Genomic DNA, 24,920 nt, shown 5'->3' with positions numbered 1-24,920 from the left:
AAGACAAGGAAATCCGTTATGACTAATAGCTATCATGAGATTTGGCAAAGTTTTTCGAAGCCACGATCAGGCCTTCACGTATATTGACGCATAATGTTTATTCACGTTTATTTTAAATGCTGAACAAGAAAGACTTGAAAAGATCCATCGTTTTCAATCACAGCTAGTCGTCTAATTCAATTGCTATAGTCTTTCGTTTTCTTATTTATCATCATTGTGACATGCCATCATCGCAATCTGTTTTACGGCTTCAATTGGCCGAGAAGTTCATTGACAGACATAACTAGGCAAAGCAGGCTGATCTATTCAAGACTACACGTATCTGACTTTGAAAACAAACAGTCATTGTTAATGATCAATCTTGAGCCACGTCCTCAACATCGAAATACGTTCGTATACGTTTACCACATTCAGACGTATGTTGCCTTCCACATGTCGCTTCTTCATCCATAGCATATTGGCTCGCTATTACAAAAATCGGACTACCCCTCGGGTAAATAGTAAGCAATTGCATGGGCAACAGCAGCACCTGCATTTGCAAGCCAGCAAAACAAGGGGTGCCTACTGGCCTCCGCCGTCCTGTAGACAAACATCTGCGGGGCCGTGGCTGACAGTTAACAACCATCTCATCGTAGTATCTATGGCGTTTATTGTCGGCGTCCCGTCCTCAGCAGTGTCTTTACAGCCAATGACAAGACGGCGGCCCCAACGAGATCGTTGACCACCGTGTTACTGTTGCTGCTAAGGCTAACGTGGTCACAAGGTGCTGTCCTGGAAGCAACGGCAGCAGATAGAACAGCGATCAATGGGAGACTAGGAAAACGCTATGCTCTATAAGGAGAAGGCCTCCAGGCCATGAGGACACTTCGAGACCGTCGGCAGCATCACGCCCGACTAGCCGAGCAAACAGCTCTTACTGGTTATTTAGTTTGTTTAACGGTCGACGGCAGCAGGTCATTTCGTCACGGCAGCTTCTCGCACGCAAAGCCAACGGCAAGCCTCGCCAGATCAACACGACAACGGTACTGCTGTGTTTCATAGAAAGTGAGTGAGAGAAAAAGGGAAAGCGGAGGGGCTCTATCGTATACCATAGAGCAGGAATACAAGCAACGCATCCAATATTTTGTGTCGTTCTTACGGCGCGCATAACTCTGAAGAAAAAAAAACATGCTCTGCGATGACTAACGGTGAACGGGTAACGTTTCGTGGGTGGTCGAGAGCCATCGTCACGATAATTATTGCTCGTACATACATACGCTTGCAGCAAAATCTCAAATAAGGCCGGGTTCCTTCACGTAAATGAAAGGGTACTATTTGAATATAATCTGGCGATTGGGCCACCTGTAATCACCGACTGCACTGTAATTGTGTCTCTTTCGAACTAATTTATTCTATTACCTCGTACAGATAAGTTCGACTTATGCCACACTTACAGTATATGACCGCAGACTATTATAGTTGTGCCATCTGGTTCAGTGGACGATCCACTATCTGTCAATTTAACGTTTAAACAATGAGTTAGCTGCTAGTATAGGCTAGATTCATGTCTATTATCAAATGTTACTTGTCGCCAGTTGCAACAAGTGTCGAATATCGATAGGGCTTCCGGAAGGGCAACTGGCTTGACATGGCTGAAGAAATAGTGTCTCGTCGCGCCGTTAAAAAATAGCACATCTGAAAGTTGTTTAAAAGTGGGTAATTTCATCGTTATGTGTATGACAAAAAAAAAAAAAAATAGGAAGCACATTTTTGTATTGTCCTATTTTCTAGAACCTTGTCGAGCTCGACAAGGAAAAGTGAAACACGGTTATGGATACTTCGATAAAGTAGTTGGTCTTCATTCGTTTAAGACTGGAAACCTTAAAGTGCTCAGATCGCTGGACCCTTCCCAACGGGGTTCTTTAAGTATGCAACATGCATCAACTTCAACGACTGTTTCATATATCAATATAGATTTTTATATTGTACATTTTTAATACATGTCTTATAAGCTCGCGGCGTTAAGGTGAAACATTGTGTTCACCTATTCATCAGACTGATTTACATAAATCTACATCTGTAAAAAGCTACTTTCCATATTATTTCCAGCCAAAGGGTAGTTGTTATGTGTTCCTGCGTGTTGGTCACAAGTAAAATCCAATGTTCATCTGTCAGTATATTCTATATCAGCGAGATAGCGACGTAAAGAACGCTGGCAATGTCCCAGTTACGAGACCGCTTTTTTGCAAAAACTAAGAAGTAAAAGTGAACAGCTTACTGGCATAGCTAAATCAACGGTGTCTAAGCTAAAGGTAGTGCCATCCGGCATTCTGGCTGGATGTTCGATGGGCTTGGTCTTTATTAAAGAACCTTCCAGAGAAGGAGGTAATTGTTTTATCTGATAATTTGGTATCGTTTAATATTCAGTTAATTTCTGAATTGTTAATTTCTATCGAGTGGTCGTGTGAACGCTGTGCTAATGCATAAGCGTCGCATACAAAAAAATTGTTTATTAGGTGTTCTTTTTTTTTAATTCTTGTACGAAGGGTGTGTTTCTCGTAACGCTACTGAGAGATCGCTCGAAATAGTAGCTTCGATCTATCGCAAACACTGACTTGAGGTACATGCTGATGCTGTGTTAGACGTTACGATCTACGTTGCTTCACATTAGCAGGAAATGGGGAAAAATATATCTATTGTGATTTTTTTGACCCGACTTCTCTACGCAGCGTTAAAGTTATCTAAGAAAAAAAAAAGGCAAGCTCATCATTTGATATCGAACGTTGTGCTACCAAAGGGTTGGAGAAACCATTGCATTGGGCCTCTATAGCTGTGTAGTCTAGGTGACTCAATACGGAAGGAAGAGATGCTTATTGCTATTGGACGAAATGTAGAAAAATATTGAACAACAGGGGCCCCCTTCTTACTGGCCTCTTTAATGGTGCGCCGGTTTGAAAGGTCAAAACCAACTAAGAGAGATACTTGTGAGGGTCATGCGGCGACTAGTATTGCTATTTTGTTCCTCTTTCCTAGCTTTCCTTGACTTTTCGTTTACTATCTTGAAACATAATAGTGTACCGCTTCCAAGCTGCTTGCTTCCAGGTTTCTGAAATCACTTACTTTGTCCTTCTGAGAATGTGTGTCTGCGTGTGGTCGTCTGTCTATCTAAGTAAGCGGCTACAAAATAGACCTCCTCTAGGTCAGAGTTGGATTTAAATTTTCGCCCCTAAGCTTCACATATCATCACGGAATCGAATGGAAAAAACTTGTATCTATTCTCTAGACATTTTCAAGGTCTTCGCGTGTCTCTATTAAGAGACGCCAACATAGCGCAAGAAGTCACGACTGATTTGAGCTAGTGAAGTAGTTATTGTTAAAACCAAAAGTTTTAAAAGCATTTTGAGATTTATTTCTTCTTTCTTCGTCTCTCTTTTGTAGCAAAAAAATAGCGATTCTTTTTTTCTACAAAAGAGAGACTCGTTGTGCCAAGGCACTGATTACAACTGATTCATATTTTTCCCAAAATGTTTTAGAGTAGGCGTTGTCTTTGATACGCTTCACACAGGTATCGACGCTTGCATCAGGACTTCCAGCGACGGCGTTGCGTGAGCCTGGCTATCATTTCTGACAATGCCTACTAAAAACATAATGCAGTGCTTTTAGCTAAAGCCCGATTTTCTTCAGCGTATTGATCATGGCCTTTTGCTGTTTTCTTGCAGGGCCAGAAAACATAAACGGATTAACCGAAGTTGATTTAGCAAAAACTGTCATGAGTTCCTAGCGGCCATTTCTTTCTAATTCTAGTTATATGCGCATAAATAAATTCATGACATAGTATGCTATTAATAATAGTGATAAATTATTTTTGTGTAAGTTGTACAAGTAAAAGTATTTTAACGCTGATTAGATAAAACGGCGTGATAAATTCTGTCGTACTATTCTATGTTCGCTTTGTCTAATTTTTTTACGCGCAGGCTCATTTTCCATTTTCAGAAATTGATGAGAGTGAGAGAGACCTTTAGTACCTGAGTAGATTCTTCTTTGCTCAAGAAAATAGCTGTTTTTTTTTGTTGCTTACTTTTCAAACGGCGGGACTGTTTGGGGGGTTGGGCGTAAACATTTAATTCCTCCATTAACTGTTTCGTTGGTAGAAGCTTTTTGATTGTGCCGTTCGGTAGCGCAGCATACTTATAGGTAAGTTAATAACTTGATAATGAACAATTTCAAACTATCGTAACATATCGTTTGGCTGAACTTCGACGATTCATTTACGGAAGCGATTATTGAATATTCACAGTTTGAATCTGCCTATTAACGAACTTAAACTCTACTACCTGCCAACGATTATTCGACAAGCTTGATTTTTCTATTTAAGTTATTTTTTTTATAAGTTCGTAAGGGTTGATTTTTTTTTTTAAGGTTTTAATCCACTATCCGTTTGTAGTTATTCAGAAAGCTGGTTGATTTTAGCTGCGTTTGATTTAGAATATTAATACGCTGGATTCCCCAAGGCCGACCCTGAAAACTGATTTGGAATTTTAGAGCGAACACATGCCGCAGCGATAACCTTATCAACGACATTTTAGTCTATGGCCAACAGGATTAGCAAATGCAGCCAAGTAAAAAAAAAACGTGGCGAGTAAGTGCAAGCTTTCATTGTATGACCTTTAAAACCCGGCCCAGGCCACGAACTTGACTGTTGTGTTTTACCGGGCAGTAATTGGTATCCTTTCACCGAAACTGTAATGCTTCAGAAAAAAACAATTCAACTTTGCAGAGATACAGAAACTAACAGAGGTAATAGCGTTTTCTAGATGCTTTGTTAAAAACCATTTGCTTAATAGCGCCAGTATCGTGAGGCCGAAATAGGTTTTGATCCAATTTTGGGAGAGGAGTTTTTGCCGTACTGCCAAAAGTTGGCCCGTATGATCTTTTGTACCTTGAGCAGCCCATATTTGCGGAAGCGATCAGAATAGGGACATTTTGCATTTACTTAAAGGAGCCAGGATAAATGTGATGCAGGATACGATTTTGCAAGGATGAGCGAGAATACATTGCGTCATTAGACCGTTTTACCACTCTGCTAATGTACAAGCTTCAGGTAGTAATAAATAGAAAAAGAAGCCTGCGGATGTTGTACACGTTCTTGTAACCTCATCTCTGTAACCTGTCAATGAAAACTACTATTTATCGGCTGTAATCTAGTAATACGCTCTTTCTATTTTCGCATTTAATATTTTTTTTAAATTTTATTTTTCATCAATCAGTTTATGGGGTATTGGTAGCATAAGCGAGCATGCATTTACTTGATCGCATTTACAGAAGTTAGAAGTAAGCGAAACAATGTCTGCCTCTGTCACACGTTGGCAAAGAACTATGATCTATCTGTAGTTCTGTATCCTTGAAGTATCTCAGCCTGGCCATACTTCCCTAGGCTATCGTACAAGCATTATTGATTTTGAGAAAGACGACATTGATAAGGGCAAACAGACATTTTTAATGGCTGCGTGAAAAAGCTTTTCTCCTTGGTTCTGCGTATATAAGTATGCAACTATATAGATTAGGATGTATTCCCGACGTGCTCTACGCAGATGCGATCAGATCTATGCTGGGAATCAGAGTTAGTTTTGTAAGCTTTACGGTTACGGTATGCCGTCGTCATCAGCCTTGCCGCTCTACAAAAAACAGTCGCCGACGCCATACGAAATGCATTCAAAGCCTACTCGATAAAATAATAATGTTATCTTTTTCTTTTATCCATCACACACTTGAGTTACTGTTCAAGACTTTTTTTTATGAGCTGCACTTATTAAAAGTTGAAATATCATCATATATTCAGGCCCTTGTGAAACGGATATACAAGCTGAAAGTAATTATAAACAGACAAAATGAAGATCTATAATTTATTAATTTCATCTATTATTAATTAAATCTATAATAGAAACAGCATAAATTATAGGCATGTATTTTGATTCTGAGGATTTTGATATTGACTGGCTTATATTTTCCTTTAATTTACCATTTTTAACTACCGTTCAAGTGTGTAATAGGTAAAATACTATGAGAAACACGAAAGACAATAACGCGTTATAAGGTTTTCTTTATAAATCGGAATATGTTAGCCCAATCAAGCAAGTAATTCAATGTTTCACCGTTTGAACTCTAGCTTAAGCACGTAATAGTTAGACCCTGCAATAACGGCCTTGTTATATGCAGTAGGTAGAAAAAAGGCGTCGTGCTTCGTATACAGGGTCACAATGATAGGTATTAGAGAGTTAACAACCGGCTTCGTATAGCTAGAGCGTTCCAACTAGAGGATTCGCAATGCTTTCAAGTATTTTCAACGGAAATTGTTTATAATGCATGCATCGTAAAGCCATCCGATAGAAAGAACTGTCAAGTTATTCAACATCTTCGGCTATTGATTGAAGGGTAAACGTAGATGGTGTCGGACGGTGCCTCAGTTCCTCGAAAAAAAAATAAAGCTAATTATGAGGATAATGGACATTCTGCCGGCTTCAAGACGTGCAACGGTATGGTAGCTTAACCGACATAGTTGCGTGTTATATAAACCGTATGGCCGGTATGGACAAAAACCAGCTGTGTTACCGTAGCGGTATCTGAGGGGCCCCGGGATCTGCTGCGCAAATGCTTTCCAGAGCAGAAATGCGGCAGTGCTCTAATCCATCATAGTGAGTCATAGGTCCAGGAATTGATGACCATATTCGCCTGCTTCATTCTTGTGATGTAAATGAAAATATCGAACACGAAATTGAAGGGCGTTAGCTGTGGAAGTGTAGTTGTTTCCGGGACAGTGTTAAGTTGACGATTACGCAAGTTCTATAAAAAAAATTCATGTAGTTAGTAGCATTTGATAGCTCCTTATCTTTGACCTAAATGAAAATACAGCCATCTCGCACGTGCTAAAGCAAATTGGCTTAAGGCGGCTGCAAGATGACGACGGTTTTTCACTCATTATTGTTGCGAATAGGAACAGCCTATGCCAATAAGAGGCCATACTCACAGTGGTACTTTCAGGGCATATGTCTGTCTTTTACATCCAGTGCTGATCTGAAGCTTGCATAGGCGTTGTTAACTTTGACGTCAGCAAGGCTAAAGGGTAGCGCTTGGGCTTAAAACCTACTTACTGAGAAAGGGAAATAATGACAGGCATAAAAAAACTTCTTAGGGCAGAACGTGTTCGATGACTAAAATCTCTATCAAATTATAATAGCTATTCTTGTCTTCCAGAAGTCAATGCTTCAAGTCAAGTTTAGAAAAAAAGTTTTAGAAAAATTAGCTGTTTGTTTACCTCATGGGCCAAGTTAATATGGGTTTATTTTGACGTACAACTAAATTTACGGGTCTGCGTCTAATGTTAAGAAAAACTTTGTTATCCGTGCCGAAATTTCAAGTTAATCTATAACCTGCTAATTAGAACAAATCCACCCCTCTCTTTACAACGAACCGCAGATGGCTATTCGATTTAATAAATGTAGCATAAATTTATGCGGACTTTCCTAGAGAAACCAGCACCCTTTGACATGTTACAGGTGTTGTTGATTGATTGAAAAAGTCCCAGCAACAGTTATTGATCTTTCGTTTGGGCTAACGGGTGCTAAGGCAATATTCATTCCATGAGTTATTTCCCCCGTCTATCGTATTATGTACGAGTTTAACTATAAACTCAGGCATCAATACATTTCAGTTGTCCGTCCCAGCTGAATTGGCTACCGATACGCACATTGTTTACGGTAGCGTGTTAATCTGTACCTGTAAGATTCATCCTTCGAAACGTTTCCCACTTTTAATACTAAATCTTCCAGACATGTGTGTTCAAATGATCCGTCTCTTCGTCTGAGGTATATCAATACATTTGTAAAAATCGAATTAAATAGTGCATATGTCTTGAATCCTACTCGTATTTAAACATGGCTTTTTTCAAAAGGTGGTTACAGGTTTTATAAAAGTTTCCATTTGTCTCTTATATAGAATCGGTGTACATGCAACGTTATATATAAAATAGAATATCTTCAGTCATTTTCTCTATCATATCATAGAATGACCTAATAAACTTCAGTTAATAATATCTCCGGACTAAGATATGGTTGCGTATGCGTGCGTTCCCAGTTTGAGTGAGTGCACTCGGCAGCGGTGGGTATCCTGGTTTAATGGAAAGGGTGGTCTTGGGTGTCTTAAGAGTTTGCATACCCTAAGGGTGGTCATGTGTGTCAGAAGACCAATTCCTCGATCCGCAGAGAACGAGAGCTAGACGTGCTATGGACCATGCGTAGGTATAGTAAAGCCGGTCATAACATTGCCCTTTGTGGAAGTCTTGGCAAAGCTGGACAATGTATATCTACATATTATTTTTTAGGTTATTTGTGTGTCATGCCAAATAATCTACGGCTACAGTTATAGGATGATTGAAAACTATCTATTGCTTTGCCAGTTTACAATCGTTGCGTCGCTATTAAAAAACCGCTAGAAAATACAAACAAGACAATCACTAATAGTGTACACTTATTGCACTGTGTGTGTTAGTTCCCTCTTCAAAATACCATGCAAGAAGCTTTTTGTACTTTTAAAGCAAAAAAAAAGATTTAAAAATGTTCCTATACATTCACTGAATACACCTCAGTATGAGCCTATTTCACAGTCGATTTCGAGATATTTGCTAAGTGCTGCTTGGGAGGTAAGGGTTTCCTATAAGGTGGAAAAATAAAAACGTAAGGCTCCATGCCTGATTGCAATTCCTCGTTATGCATCTGGTTCGTTGTCACATAATCGCATATACATTGTGTGAGCAACTTTGTCAACGAAAAGCTTCGTTGACAAGCAGTCAGCGATCTAAGGAGCCCGCTGTGTCGCCCTAGTTCCTTGCAATGGAAATCAGGCTAGAATCGACGCTGTAACTATCGTTCCACCCTACGCGGCCCTCTGACCGAACTTTTAATCGGGGTTAGTGGGTCCGTTACTGCTTCTTATTCGGTTGCCCGGCAGCGATTCGGACGAAACATGCCCACTGTATATCTTTTGTTCGACAAAGCTGGCGGGCAAGTTCAAGAAAGCGATTTCGGCAGGATGGGTTTATCGCTACAGACTAAGTCTCGTCTTGCTGGACACCTTAGATAGGCGCATCATGTAAAGGAAATGGCCATCACAAATATCGTGGGGGGGCTATCCACAACCAATGCTCGGTCAGAGACCACTGCCACTAAGCTGTTTTCAGTGGTAAGCCGGGAGCATTTTCCCCTGGTCTCACGAATCAATTTTCACAGCAGCACCAGATGGTGCGGCTGTCTCAAAGTTGGGGAGCACAAGAACGTTATTATACGGTCATGAGGTCACAGCAAAGCACTTGAGGTATATGATCTAAAAGTGTTAGAATCGACCGTTCTTAAGATTCTGCGTTCCTGTGGTTCGGTTCGTTTCATCTCAATGTTCTACGGCCACCACCTGTGAGGGCGTAAACTGATTGCGGGTGAAGTCGTGACAGAGCTCAGTGACAGATTTCCGGTATGGTCAACGATCCGACAGCAGAGAAATATTCAGAGCTAAAACAGACAGATAGAGATGACAGGGTGGCAGTAAGGGATGAATTTACGTGCTAGCTTCCCATACTTCAGCTAACAGTGACTTGTGTGGACATGTACAGTGTGTATGTCTATGAGCCTCCAAATAAACACGAGCAGTGTGCGACTTAGCTGTTTAGTATCATAAGAATAAAAAATAAATCTGGTGGACGACGGAGTCTCTATAGAGATAACTGAAGGAAAGGTGGAAATATACTTCACTTTGGGCTTTCATATATTTGATTGTATTTATCTCGAGTTACTATTGAGTGTAGGACGGGCACGGAACGATTCAGTCAAGAATTTCACGCAATGACTTAACAAAAGTAACTGTTTTAAAATCTAGTTACTTTTGATACTGTAAAAGGTGTTAGCCAAGTACAAACTGTGTGTGAAACAATTCGCAATATCCTATGTGTTAAACTGTATTTGAATCAAATCACGAACTTTAAAAAAGTCAGGCGTTCACCATATTGTTTGCAGGACGAACTACCTTTTTGGCGAATCTCCTTATGTTCTGACGGTTGGCGTCTTGAACACATACACAGTTTTTTCCAGAACTGTGCAGATTTAGGCACTGTTACATGCGTTACGTATCTAAGACAATGCGTCGCAGGTATGATTATGCTTGTTGTTGCTCTTTTAAACATGGCAACACGATGACGTGAAGACTAACCTTTGGACGGTTTTACGTAACACGCGGCTAATACGTCGTTATCAGATACGTTTTGCAATGGCTGTTTATTCATAGAATTTATCAATCAACAACTAGTGAAGATTTTCATCGATTATTCATAATATAGTAGATAGAATAATGCGTCTCCAATAACTACCCATTATGCCGATGCTCGCGAGCACCAAGCATTGCTTTAGCTAACAGATACGCTAGCGCCTTCCATTAGCCAACAACAAATTAGCCACCTTTTCGCAACCCACAAAAACTGTTAAAACAGTTAAGGCGCTCCAATGGGACCTATACAAGTATTCCTATATATATATATATATATATATATATATGCTTATTTTTCTACCGCATGTACACTGACACATATTTGTTTCCAGACAAAGAAAAGCCCCTTCTGATTCATTTCCACATTTTCGGTGTGTTCATTACCATACTTCAGTATACATCTTGCGAGACAAGCACTCGAGCCTAATATTTCTCGCCGGTAGTGGACAGCCACCTACGTACATGGTAAACTCTACTAAAAAAAAAGCCTAATTTATTTCGTCTGCAACGTTTCGCTTGTCAACAGCTGGCCAGTGACTGGAAATTGTTGGAAACGAATGGCCAGCATCTTTTGAGACCGCGACTGCGTGTACTTAGCGTTGGGCAACAAGCCAATAGTAGCGCTTCCAGTCGGTGGCCAGGTCAGACGGGGTCATAGAACGACCTCCGTTCTCTACCTGTTTGTGCATAGCTTTCAGTCTCTCTCGTTTTTCCTGTCTCTCTCTCTCTCTCTCTCTCTCTCTCTCTCTCTCTCTCCATCACTCATTCTGGGTGGCGCTCACAATGAGGCCACCCACCGTTCTTACCACCGACGCAAGCATACGGTTCGTCGTAGCGTCCACGGCAGACAGTACCATATGGATACTAAGTGGTAAAGCGACGGTCATATTCCGCATTGTCCGTGTGCTTTCTAACATGCAAAATACTCGCTTTCAACTCTCCCCCAGAGGGATGCACCCACGGACTCTCACTGAGCTTAATGTAAAAACGGTGGCGTTGCGTGCCTCCTCTCTACTCGTCATTGTTACCCGCCTACACGACTGCGAGAACCGTGTATCCTCACCGTTGGGCGTTTCGCTCTAACGCCAATTGTGTAAATGGCGTCGATGGCTACAATAAAACCCATATGCTACATACATTTGTTAGTGCAGTCTCGATTCAACCATTGCCGTCGATCAGGCAGTCTAGCTAGTTAGGTCGTGTGTCGTTTGAAGAACCCATCTAAATACTTGAGATGTTCCATAGAAAATAGGAGACAAGATGTACGTAATGGGTTGCATATTTGCTGGGGTTGATGAAAATGCCCGAGTTTCTCAGACGCGTATGCTTTACGCTTCGCATATTCGAATAAACAGTATTGAATAGTCCATCGAAATGTAGTTGACGCTGTACGTATTAACTTCTTTTGTAGAAAAAGGAACAGGGGAATGCTTCTAAATCCTTTATTAGAATTTCTAACTCTGGAAAAAATTGTAGTTTGCTCTAAAGGAGGTATTGTCGTTCACTTAGCATGAATAAATTTAAACTAAGCAACCGGTCGTCTCCCAAAGAAAGATCGCCATTTAAGATATTTTTTGGTTCGAATTAGACGAGCATTGGCACTATCGAGGTCATTTCAAAGTATTGTTCTAGTGCGGGAGGGTAGCTAGGTCGCAATTTGTCGGATTATAGTCTTCATGCTTTTGTGTCTTGTGATTCGTTACGTCCTTTTTTCTGGGAGTGTTTTCATGTGAAGAAACTTATTCAAGTGATAACAATTAATTATTAACTTCTTAGCCAATCATTGATTGTTATGGGTACGAAAATACGTGCAAAATTTATTGGATGACTACGTTTAACTACAATCGGTATCTATTAGTATGAGAACACATTGCAAAGATATGACTGACGCTTCCGCATAAAGAGGTCAATACTGTAACAATGGAAATGAGATGGCCTGAGTCATCCGCGGCCGTCGAGAGAACTGTTGACCTACACAGAGAGGGGCCTGCATGTGGTAAAAAGTTCATAGTTGAATACATTTTACGCGTAGAGGGACAATAGCTATTTTATCGTATCAGCAAATTGACACTCTCTTCCTCTTCTTTTTCTTTTATTGATTTGAGTTTTATTCTTTTTCCCTTATACGTATATATACACGTTTGTGGCCATGTTTTTCAAAGGTAAGAATCGATAAAAAGCGACAAATTCTTTTTAATTAACCGAAATATTATAGGCGATTCATGACATACTACAAAAAAAAAACGTAGCACCGAAGGTGGATTTTCTAGTTGAAGTTAACTACTTATCTGAATGGAGATTCAGACTACTAGAACTATCACAGAGTTTGGGTAGTTACAAGAGGTACATTCCGGTGATGGCATAGTGAATAGCGTGCTTAAATTAAGGAACATCAGCTGTATTATAGAATGCTTAACGGAGGGAGCGGACATAAAACTCGAAATATCTGTATACAAAAAGTACTTATTTAAAATAAAGAACTCATTAACTGAAAACTAAACTCATTTTGTAGGTATCTTATAGTAAGCTCGAGGCCTATATGTATAGAGGGCAGGAAGTGTTTTCTATTTGAATATAAGCCTAGAAGTAGACCTAGTCAGCTAATCATGTCGCATCCTGTTTGTTTTCAGATGATCTTAACTCTGGGTTCGGTGCAAGCAGGTTGATCCGACCTAGTGTAGTACGCGTATCAATTCACTGATCATCATCCGGCAGCCTTTAAAATATCTCTGATTCACAAAATGTTTGGTGCTAGTATTCTGTTAATTAGATTAGATAGACGACGGATTTAGCGGACTTGGCTAAATAGGATTAACTGAGGTAGATTTAGTCATATACGGCGTGATTAGGAGTTGAACGAAGTGATTCAATATGCCGACCGTATTACTTATCGATGCCTCACTCTCGATGTGTCGTCCAGTGGAGCTCGCCGATCGTCCTGAGCCCATGCAGCTTCGACATCTAGCTGCGGATGGACTCAATCACCTCCTGCAATATATGGCGATACATTGCAAGTTGGAATTCTGCTCAATTGTGAGTGATGATCAATCAAGAATATACTACATTCGTAATCTTCTACTCTCGTGGAATTAGATAATTTTCTTATTATTTCATAGGAGAAGATCAGCTGCCAAGCGCACAGTGTAGGCGTGAAAAACATTTTTCTAACGAACGTATATATAAGTCTGATTATGTTTTCACGACAGTAAAAAAAAAAACATTCGTGAAGTAAGTATAGCAAAGGTATCATTCGATTATCTATTTCTTATTGCTGGAAGTTGTCGTTTCGTTCAGAAAAATTAATAATGCCCTACAAAACACCAGAAATGTTGCTTCTGAGATACCTTGAAGCGTCTTTTCATTATTATGGTTTGTGTACTTCTATGACTGGAGTCTTCTGTTGATTCAGGGGTATACTGAGCTAAAGCTAAGTATCGTTTCGATGTATCTTACCGATACTACTATTAACATGATAGAGTAACAGTTAGTAGATATACGTGTAAATCGTATGAACGGCTATGTATTGTACTTTATTATCTAACAGGTAGGATCATGTTCAGCTCTGGGTCCCAGCCGTTATACTCTTCAGTGATTAGGTGCATCTATCTGACGAGTGCATGTACGTCTATTTTATCCTTCTAGGTAGTTTTCTCATCATTATGGGAAGTGGTTGAACCTTTCACGCGTGATTTCGATGCACTTAGAGAGAGGCTGAGCCGGCTTCAGTTCTATGATAGAACAGCGTTTGAGGCTGGCATCGAAGGAGCGAAGCAAGCAGTTCTGCATGAGTGGGGAGTGACGTGCAGCTGCCAGGTACACTGAAAAACAAAGCAGAATCGAATTTTTTATATACATTGTCGATTCCTACTAAATTTACTTATAAACGCAGTTTTTTTGGCGTGAAAAATATATATTTCGGTAATACTTTAGAGAAAGGTAGCATATGAGGAATATTATAGCTTGACGGTGCAGCTGAAAATCTGGAAAATAATGGGTGTCTCTGTCTTTGCTCATAAAATCATTGGAAAGTATTGCTCAGTGACCAATAGTGATTGACCTTCTTTTTAAGCTGCATAATAATCGATACTTTGTTCTTAGGTGATTTTGGTAACAGATGGTAACGTGCCTCGGACTCAGCCAATATTCACGGCGCCCCTTTTCCCATTTCCTTGCAAACTTCATGTTGTCCCCCTGTGCCAGCCCAACACTAACCAGATCCGAAGTGCACTACCTTTCTATCAGCGACTTATTGACGCTACCGGTGCTGGGGGAGTTGTAGTGCCAGAAGGTTCGCTTACCCTCAAAAGTGTGCAGCGTGTAAGTTGCTTAGAATTCATTATTGAATTGCAATGATTCGTTCGGAAAATACGCATTTTTTAAAAACACACTGTCTACCCGAATAGAGTCTCGAGCGGTAGCAACTTTATTCACACGGTTCTTGCACAGAAAAAACAAGTCTAAAAACATTCTCTCGTTGTATTCATTAGTTTTCTGGGTTAGTATTACTCAACAGTAAAATTACTGTGTCACGCAGTATATTGCTATTATTCATAGTTCCCGAATCAATTGTCTGGTCTAGTTATGTCCTATACTCTAATTTTATACATTATGAAACTGGTCTATGTCTTTACTTTGCCCTTAACTTTCTGACCAACTATGTGTGTGCGACCCTTTATGCTCCTGTCTCGGAAACCCTGGACAGTATAAACATCGTCGTGCCAAAAGAAACTTAGCCAGCTAGCCCTTTTGGCCCAATTCTGTGCACTGTTCTGTAATGAAGAGTAAAGGACCAGGCTGCTCAATCGTAATCTAGGCGACCTCATGCCGTGGCTAGTGAAGAATTACGTTGTTGCCTTACGAGGCAGCCTATATTTGGCCGGCTGACTCGATGGAGGGACTCGTCAGTAGACTTGTAGCGTCTACTACTTCTTCTGCCTTTCTTCTGATCATTGCTGGCGATGTCAACTCCCACCTCGACCAGTCGAACTCAAGCCGCGCTGCGGCCCTTTTACATTCGCTCGGGGGCATTGCTCGCTGGCTAGTCAATTCCACTTTGACACCGATTTTCCTAGGACATGCATGAAGTTCAGTTACCAATGTATTTGCAACAAACGTAATTAAAGCTAGGGCAAGATTTCAAAGTGAAAATCAGTCAGAGGGCGCACGCATTCGGGCCCACCTATCGATGGCGAGAGATCGCCTTGTCCAAGTTGCACCTGCGCGCATTGTTGAACGCCAACCTCTGCTGCGACGCCTAGGTGTAATCTAGTTGCTGAAGCGCACCCACGAAGCACTTTCCGAAACTGACATGATGGATACTGAAACTTATGCGCGGCATCTGATTGAAATCCTCTAACCTACAGTACATAGACCGTGGTTCAAGTATATTTGCAGCCTTGACCAAAGGGCCCAAATGGCCAAGATGCAGTCCAGCTTCTATATCTCGGATTTCGTATTTAAGACAATCTATCAGAAAAGGTATGATATCGTTCAACAGGACATAAAAAGTATGGGAACTAATTCAAGGTCTTGGGAACCTACGTAACAGGAAAGCCGTAGGGTCCAGATAGGATCTGCAACGAGCATCGCAAACACTCCTATATTTTAGCACCATGCTGAACGGCGCTGTTTAATATATATTCATATACTGATACATTTTGAGCTAAATGAAGAGACGCTATCCTGTTAGTGATCTCTAAAGGAAAAGTCGCGTTGTCATCGTGGCGGGGTATCGTGAAGAAGAAGAGTTTAATATGAGCCGTTCTCTGGCTTGCTGATTAAGATATTGAACAGTTCTTACACCCCCCCCCCCAAAAAAAAAAAAAAATCGTTCATACCATCTCAACGGTTTCGGAAAGATCATGATGGTCGATGTCAATAACGAGCTCACGGCGCCCCGCAATGAGCGATACGGGGTCTTCGTCGACTTCAAAATAGCCTTCAACTCGACGCCCGGGGACAAAGTACGCTCACGCTGGCCAAGGTCGGTATGCCTATGGATGTGCTTAACTTTCTTGCTGCAATTCTTCACAAACACGAAATAACCATCGAAGCAGTAGCCAAACTTCCACTCTTAATATAGACAACTGGCTTGGCTCAGGGAAACAGCCAAAAGTCACTCCTATTCTCTATTTTAGTCAAATAAGTGGGCGGAAAAATCGGTCGAAGTCATCGTGTATGCAGGCGTTTTAATGGTACACGGGTCAAACAGATTTCAAATGCAGTAGACACTAGGTCAGCTCCATACGGCGGTCAAAGATTTGGAGCCGGCCGTAAACTTAACAAGACAGAGGTGATAAAGTTTAGATGGAGAAGCAACGCTCGACATACATCGGCAGGTCACCTCTTGCCTATGTAAAGCGCTGCCTATACTTGGAATTTCTATTCTCTGCGAAGGACAGAAGTTTCACTGCGGCGCACGTAACAAAAGATGGAGGAACGCAGTGTTGGCCGCATGGGCGATCAAATTGTTTTACCGCGTGCCTCTTGTAATCGCTCTCACTTCGTTCAATCTAAATCTAGTTTTAATGGGGATACACGTCATTTAGAAAGATCTTACAGTAGAAAAACTCGAACAATTAAATCGTCTCAGGGCCTTCCCTCATAAACGACCGTTAGGCTACATATGGAGACCCGCGATCGTTTTATGTATCTCTCACTCCACTCACCATCGCTATCCAAGGATCTGGGACGTCGCTCTGAGCTTCCACCAACAGAAGCCTTCAAAACGAACTATACGAACTCGTGGAAATTAATGGGAACACTTTGAAAAAATGTGAGGGTATCATGCTTCTTTTTGCCTCCTGCCGCCGTCTTTAGGACATTTGACAAATCGCTATAATTAGTTTTAGGTATTCAACAACATAAAGTATAATCAAAGAAAATTGATATATGTAAAAAAAAATAATGCCAAATGTTTGATATGATAAAATGGTTCCATATACCTCCTCCAATATAGGGACACTGTGCTACTGGTCTGTACTTGTGAGGTTTTTGTGAAGGTGAATGAATTTTAATAGATTAATTCATTAGCTAAACTCTTTTCTGTAGGCGTTCGTATCGATCGGCGAGTCATCGTATGTCTCCTGGCAGGGTCGCCTTACGTGTGGCCATTTGTCTTCACACGTGACGCTTTGCCCCCCACCTGAACCGCAGCCGCGACGTGGCCCAGACGCCGAAGCCGATCAGCCACCGGTGCGAATGACTGAACAAATCTCGATTGTTGGATTCATGAACATTGGTGATGTAGCACATCCTGCTACAGTGTCTCGTCATCTCGTTTTACCAATACCAGCACCAAAAACCTATGGTTGGTACAGTTACTAATGCTTCGTAGGTAGGCTTCAAACAGCTGAGTATCCGAAAGTCGCGAACAGCAGAACTTGTAGGAACTAGATATGGCCGAAATTAACTTAGCATTGTGTACGCTACCTCATAGATAACGCTGTGTTAATCTGTTGTTTTCTCAGCTTGAAAAAATTACTTGGACCATTTATCTTGGCAATTTGGCAACGTCTTACTTGACGCGCATTCCTTCCATACTTGTTTCATTATATATATATGTAATCGATAGTAGCTCATATATGGAGTGATTGTATAAGTCGACCAGTTAGACAAGGAACGTTTCTGAACAATGATTACATTGATCTGAACGTCGTTTACAGATACATCGGACTCAAGCGGAGGTATAGTCGGTGGGATTGATTCTCAAGAGAATTCCTCGTCGTTGCCGTCGATTGGCGAGATCAAAGCGGAGCCAGCGGTGACTTCAGACAGTGGAGATGGCGTTTGTAGTAATGTGGGCTCGGCTACAGGCGATGAAAACGACGGAAAGCAGGCTTCATTCTGTGTCCTTCTGCATGGATCGCTTAAGGTTGAGTCGATGGTCGCTATTGCCAGAATTGGGTCAGTTACCTTTATCATCCCTTTTTTTAATACTTCAGATAACCATCACATATTAGCCTTTCACGTAAATGCATTTTTATGCGCCCTAAAGCTTAGTGATATCAAACAACTGTTAAACATTTGTTCGTTTACAGGCCGTCTTGGTATGGAATGTTGTACTCGTGGGCGGATAGCAAAAAGAAGTCTAATCTCATGCTCTCAACGTTCGAACCCGGCGAGAACTCTGTGCCTTGGTGGTGCGCCTTCAAGAACCTCGGCAGCGCTAACCTCAATGGAGTTGGTAGTTTCTGTGAAACCTAATTTCGTTCGCGGAGCAAAAATTACTTATTTCACATAAAAAGCGAGAAAGTTTAGGTGCTTTTTGTAAGATAATTCGAGACTGTATGCGTCGTTGATTAGTATAGTTTTATAGTACACCCTTAGATTGCTATTTCTTATTCTCTATGCCCCTCTCGTTGGAGGAGAACAATCCTAAGTTAGAAGTTTGATTGATTAACTTTGCGTGCTGAGTCTGATTTGTGACGTAGATTACTGGCATATACGCTTGTGTTGTTCGTTGTGCTTACGCTTGATCAGATCCCATCGACCTGGGAAAAGCTAAAGCTTCCGCTAAAACCGCTTGAAAAACCCAGCTACTCACAAAACTCAGTCGTTTGGATTCGCACAACGGGTCTTCAGGCAGACATACAGAAGATTCTCCGACATGCGCGTAAACTACCTGAGAAGATCCATAACTTTTACAAGGTTCGTGTTTCATGTCTATATATATTAAATGCAGTTATAATTCTGTTTATCGTGTCCGGTTCTGCCTGATGAGATGGTCAACTTCAATTGGATGAGGTTTTAATTTGTTAACCAGTTGCAATCAACTACGGCATTTCAAAGGCACGCCATACTTGAGACAGTCGATATAGGCCCTTCTAGGGCCGACGCCGATCTCCGTCGGACAATTTTTCGCGCGAAGATAAAAAAAATACAACTCCAAACATTCTGTACTAGTTCATTGCAAACGGAAACGCAGTTGCTAATAAAAGAAACCGTCCGTCTCTTTTGGGAAAACATTGTTAATCAGAAGTTGAAACGAAGTGTTCGTCTGAATTTCTTAAATCACTTGTTTAGAACGAATACAAATTCGAGCTGCGTCTGATTGACAGGAATTGAATCGAGTACGTCGAGCTGCCATATCGTACGGCTTCACAGATCTACTTGAAGCGTTATCGTCGATTCTTGAAAGGGAATGCACTCTTCTTCCGGGCACTGCCCACCCCGATGCAGCTCTTCAACTAAGTCATGCGGCAAATCAGCTCAAGCCTCCAGCTAACGGCTCGGGCCCACTGCCTGACGCTGATGTTCCAATAGCTCCCCTTCGTACAAAGTATTTCCAAAATATGAGCGAATAGCGCTAGGCTTAGCGGGGAGCTTCTGCCTGTCTGCTATATATATATATATACATCAGCTCCTCCAGGACCGTCCTGTAAATGAGGGTGCTTGCGAAAGTGTGGGTAACTCATAAGCCAATGAAGCCGAAGTATAATGTAAAAAATTGTGTTACACGCACTTCTGCTGTAAATTGAATGCGAATCAAGCGACAGGTGACCAAGTTACGCTCGAATTTAAACTGAGCTCTCGGCAAAGAAGCACCATAGGCTTGTATGATATTCATATTTGTTCGGAACCAACAAGCTAGCTTGCAGCACAATGTAAAAGTATAAACGATACAACTTTGTTTAAATAAATGTGTAAACAAAATATGTGTAGAATTAAAACTTGTCGTACGTCTGATCTCATTACTGCGACATTGTTCTTCAACTAATCATCCGTATAGCTCTTAACTACTCGACTGAGATAAGCGGATTTCGAGATAACAGATTAGAGTTAATTCATTGAAAAATTTTGATGAACTTTCTGTAAAATTAGCTATCTTGGGTTAATAATAAATTAAAATTGGCTACGTTACTGACGATAAAAAGTTTAGTTATTATTATTATCAAGTTCAACATCTACTTTGTGTATGGTGAACTTTTATATATATACACAAACATAGAAATGACTATAACATCGTAAACGATGTACAAAATCATCTATTGTTACGTCAAAGCTCGCAGTTCGACGCCATTGATATAATCTAATAGATAACATTAATAGGACTGAGAGGCTTATTTGGTGTTAATTAAACCTAATTTGTGCCTACGTTTTTATCAAGCGATTACAACAGCTATTTAGCTTGTTCATTTATTTTATGCTCAAAATATACAAATAGATACATGTTAGACAGCGATCTCTATTGGCCACCTCAAGTATTATTCGCAGAACAGCTGTAATTATCGAAATTTCGAAGTTATCTCACTTAATGGAATTACCGCCGGGCCAAATTATCAATCGAGGGATCACTTGAAACGTGAGGAGTCAATATATCACAAGTTATATTTTGTAGCTTGTGATGATAAAATGTGTACCACAACAGTGGAACGTCGTAACTGTGAACTTCCGTTTCGTAAATTTTAGGCTATTCAAAAAGCATTACGCTTGTTTGATTACATATTGCCGAATAATAGGACATAGTAATTTTAGATAGATCTCCAATAGCGAGCGTAATTACGATAGTGGCCGTTTCGAAGGGCTGCATTGCCTCGGCGTTATACGCAACGTACTTTTTGTTTTGTCAAAGGAACTACCCTTAATTTAATGACTGGAAGTATCTTAATCCGTGTACCTGTGTGCAAATCTTATTTTCAGCCATAAGGTGGCTCAATCAAAGATGATTCATTTAGCGTAACGTAATATAAATTAATGTACCTCTAACCTTTTGTGGACCTCGACATAATTTTTTAAAATACCGTTTTGCCTAGTTTTTTTTTTTTTTTTTCCCTGCCAAAGACCAAATGTATTTTCGTTGTGGTTAGTATATCCCAAAGTTATGCAGATAAACAGATTTACTGTAATTAGAGATGTAATATCCTGCAAACGTTTCTTCGTGCGGCTTTTTTTTCGACTAATCTACAGGCTCTTTCAGATTTCATAAAATCACAGCTATTTAAATAAGTTGGTTAGATCTGACGCAATTATTAACAATAGAATCAACTTCAAGTTCAGACAGATAGCTTATCTTACAATCAACGCGTGCAACTAAAGAAAATCACCATTTTTTTGTTTGATAGTCGAGTGGGTTTTTTTAATATGCACTAGCACAGATTCGTAAATATACGAGTGTTCACATGATCCTTGGAGTCGAGATTAAAGTTTTCCTATTCTCCTACCTTCGACGATTGTCAGCTTTTTTTTTTCTAAATATATATATGTTAAATTCCTTGCATATTCGCAATGTCTGCCTGAACATATTAAATCGTATATAATGGCCAGGATAACTTTTTCAAGACTACCATAACCTTTATCAGTAGTATCAACAATGAACACCAACGTACCACTGAGTGAGTTACGCCCTTCAAATATCGTTTGTAGCTGCCAACGACCACGTAACAAAGTTCACTGAGGCTGAATTGACGCAGTCTCGATGTTCTTCGATAATTCCAATTATGGCACAATGTTTAACAAGCATTTACTCTGCAGCAACTGAGTAAAGCGAGCAAAAGAACAAGAACCTAGTTCATAGTCCGAAGATCTTATATATCTATACCTCAACCCTCTGTGTCAGGCTGTGTGTTAGTTTCCGTTTTGAGCGAGAGACAGCGCAGACACTCCAACACATGACGAAGCTTTAAAGAGATTCTAAGGCATTGGACAATGGTTTCTCCTGTACTAGGCCTTACCAATAAGGCTTTCGTCATGTACTTTTTAAGGAAAGCAGAAACCTTTCGAGTAGTTTTATTTGTCCACTTCCACATAGTCAAGCACTGAAAACGTAGACAGTCTGACCGGGAGAATTCTGATCTCACAAAGAGGCCGCTCATTTTAAAGCGGCTGAAGCTACTAAAGCATTTTGTACTATATATATATATATATATATATATATATCCGCTTTTATCATATGACTTCGTTCGACCGACGTCCTCTACACGAATGAACAATTTAAGCAGGACTATACAAGGATTCAGTTAGCGGGTACGCAAACTAACTTGTTTCAAGGAGCTCTTCAAGGATTATATCTGTGCCAAGCAGTTTTTGGCCAACAACTATCGGACCCTGTTATAACAATGTCAGTATCGAGAAATAAATTTATGGATTACGTGGGTCGGTGCTACTGAACTAACTCGAAACGTTTACTTACTTACGTAGGTATTATTATCCGGATCAACGCCCGCAAGGCACAGACTTTCGTTCAAACTCCAGTTTGTTCATGGGATAGGGTCGATTATTTTTTATAGCTTTTTAAACTGGTGCTATAATAATACGTCAAATTATTAACTATATATATATATATATATATATATATATATATATATTAGAATAAACAAATGAAGTATAGATATTTCTATTTAGCATTTATTTCACGTAGTGTACTTACACACAGACAGACACCCCATAGAAAGATCGCATGAAAAAATTGCAACGCGGCAAGGTATCCGTTAGTAGTGCGGGAACTATTTACAGGAAACGATATTTATTTAAATTTTATCTATTATAGTGCGAAAAAATGTTTAAGAAGTTCCTAGTGATATAATAGTACATTAGTTCTAATCGTGATTAAATCGCGCCATGGGTTGATTATGGGAAGTTTGTATTGTTAATTGAAACCTTATGGGGAATTTCTGGAATGGACGTAAAATATATGTTTGGCCAAACAGATAGAGCAAAACATGTTATAGTACTATATATATGTAAGTTTTACATCTCTACTAAGTGTATGTATACTCTTCTACGATATTTAAATACTGTAAGCGCTCTTTCCTCCTTTGCTTTCGTTATGTCAAAATGCCCAAAATTCAATACGGTAAACTTGCTGGAACTTCTATGGCATGGTATATTCGAACAAGCGACGCGAAGGCACAATAACCCTGTTTCATGCTCTAAAGGGGAAACGCCGTGCTTCCAACCGCCGCTATTATTTTCTTTATATGGGTACAACCCGCAGAAACGCTAAGGACCTTCCTGTCTATGAGCAGGTGAAACGAAGTTGGAAATAATCTCTATGATAATTGTCATGTCTTCACCCCGATTTGAAGCGGTGTTTTAAAGCTGAATTGTATGAAGGGGGGTGAGGTGTGGGGATAAATTCAATAAAACAAAGTTTGATTTTATGTCGAAATCTTATTGCCTCCATTAGGGGCCATAATGGGTTCTTCGTTTCAGCAAGTTCACTCTCTAGTGTACAACAAAAGCTTTTAATGTTTCAAAGTATATAGGGCAACTTAATAATATGGAATATATAAGGTCCTCCGAATTTCTGCTTTCAATCAAACACTATATCCAGTCCTTTTAAGGAACTTCGTTGAGTGATAATCGTCATGCCCGGACATAGATCTGCTTGGCAGATTCATGACGGCCTGTTGAAGACCGACTCATGTAAGTGTGCTTGCTGTCTCAAGTACCTTGTGTCCTTTGAGAGTTCTCTGTAGTTCACATTATTAGAGTTTTGCTAATGGACAGAGATGAAATAATTGATCCTACTCCTAATTCTAATACCTTCTGACATAGCTGAAGATACCAAGATCTGCGCTAAAAGAAGCCAGTGTAGATAATGCAAGGGTTCATGTGGGATTGATTCGGCAATGGCACATGACTCATCGATGATACCATTATCGGTGTCCTTTGATATTATTATTATCGGTCTATAGACCGTCAAGCGGACTTCAAGGCAGGCTCAAGGCAATTGTCCTGTGAAAGAAAAACGACAAGAGGGGTCTTACCTGAAAAAATGTTTACCTATTTACTGTTAGCTGCTTAGACCTACGTGGTCATCACAGATGGCTAGCTAGACCGGATTCACAATGTAGCTTGCGAAAAAGCCCAGGAACAATCTTGTTTTGTTTACCTCAGACGATCTGTTTATTTTTTAGCAGTGAAGACGATAAGAAGTCGATGAGCCAAAGCGATATGTGGAGGAACTTGTGTAGAAGAGAAACACTGATTTTCTGGAGGGCTGTGAGCAGACGACGATGGGAGCCAATGCTGATGGTATAGCAATAATGATCACAAACACGTTAAAGCAACTACCGTATAGAGGAAGAAAATGTAAACAGCATCGTCCAGTTAGACGCTCCGAATGCCTTCTTTCATTCGTCATAATAGTTCCACTTTGTTGCGTTTCTGCGTGAGCCTGTACACTTGTGAGGGATTCAGGTGTTATCATTACCATCGTCATCGTCATCGTCACCACCACGGTCGCCATGGCCATCGTCAGGTTGTGCGCTGTTGCGTTGTGCTTAATTCAGATCGAACCTATTTTGTCGCCGGCTCCTGGAGAGGGCATCAACTCTTACCTTACATGTACGTATACACGTTTAATCTTTGACTACTTCAGCCCTCTCTACTTGCTCCGTTTCATATTAGCGGCGCGTCCAAAATGCTACGGTTCAATTGTTTCCTTCTACTTCTATTGTCCACAGAATAGCATGTTGTTGCAATTGCGGTTTGTGCTAATAGAAGTTGCGTGTTCGTTTTTTGTTTTGGCCTGCCATGTCGATCCAGCCATGCCTGTCGACGCCTGTCAGGATCACTCATGAACAGCCGAATGGAACGGACGCGTAAATGACTAACATGAATCACTAATAACATCAACAAACTGAACATTTATAACATATGGACTATTCGGATCTTCAGACGGATCAGCAAAT

General features: G+C 40.4%; 1 protein-coding gene and 1 long non-coding RNA gene across 3 annotated transcripts; one reads left to right on the top strand and one right to left on the bottom strand.

Annotated features, from left to right (window-relative positions):
• Positions 1 to 12,067: 12,067 nt before the first annotated feature.
• On the bottom strand, positions 12,068 to 24,503 carry LOC111272606 (uncharacterized). Its single transcript, XR_002687615.2, has 3 exons — positions 24,119 to 24,503; positions 13,961 to 14,102; positions 12,068 to 13,272 (listed from the first exon to the last, which is right to left on the bottom strand). It is a non-coding gene; the product is annotated as an uncharacterized LOC111272606 (long non-coding RNA).
• Positions 13,156 to 20,158, top strand: IntS14 (integrator complex subunit 14). Of its 2 annotated transcripts, XM_022854164.2 has the most exons (8): positions 13,156 to 13,317; positions 13,927 to 14,097; positions 14,383 to 14,601; positions 17,335 to 17,593; positions 17,949 to 18,189; positions 18,324 to 18,465; positions 18,766 to 18,933; positions 19,344 to 20,158. In XM_022854164.2, exons 1-8 carry the CDS (start codon positions 13,156 to 13,158, stop codon positions 19,587 to 19,589), a joined length of 1,608 nt encoding a protein of 535 aa, XP_022709899.1. In that variant the 3' UTR covers positions 19,590 to 20,158. The 2 variants fall into 2 exon arrangements, with proteins under 2 accessions (XP_022709899.1, XP_022709901.1); XM_022854166.2 differs by lacking the exons at positions 13,927 to 14,097; positions 14,383 to 14,601.
• Positions 24,504 to 24,920: the final 417 nt, after the last annotated feature.

The sequence above is a fragment of the Varroa jacobsoni genome, unplaced genomic scaffold (genome assembly GCF_002532875.2).
Source record: "Varroa jacobsoni isolate VJ856 unplaced genomic scaffold, vjacob_1.0 contig02708, whole genome shotgun sequence".
Classification (NCBI taxonomy): Eukaryota; Metazoa; Arthropoda; class Arachnida; order Mesostigmata; family Varroidae; genus Varroa; species Varroa jacobsoni.
This window is presented reverse-complemented; position numbering and strand designations above follow the sequence as displayed.

Bases quoted from the DNA above. Each gene is read 5' to 3' on its own strand.
- IntS14 (XM_022854164.2), top strand. From the start codon at position 13,156: ATGCCGACCGTATTACTTATCGATGCCTCACTCTCGATGTGTCGTCCA. The intron at 14,602-17,334 runs GTAAGTTGCTTA...TCTTTTCTGTAG, and splicing joins CCCTCAAAAGTGTGCAGCGT to GCGTTCGTATCGATCGGCGA. The intron at 17,594-17,948 runs GTTGGTACAGTT...CGTCGTTTACAG, and splicing joins ACCAGCACCAAAAACCTATG to ATACATCGGACTCAAGCGGA.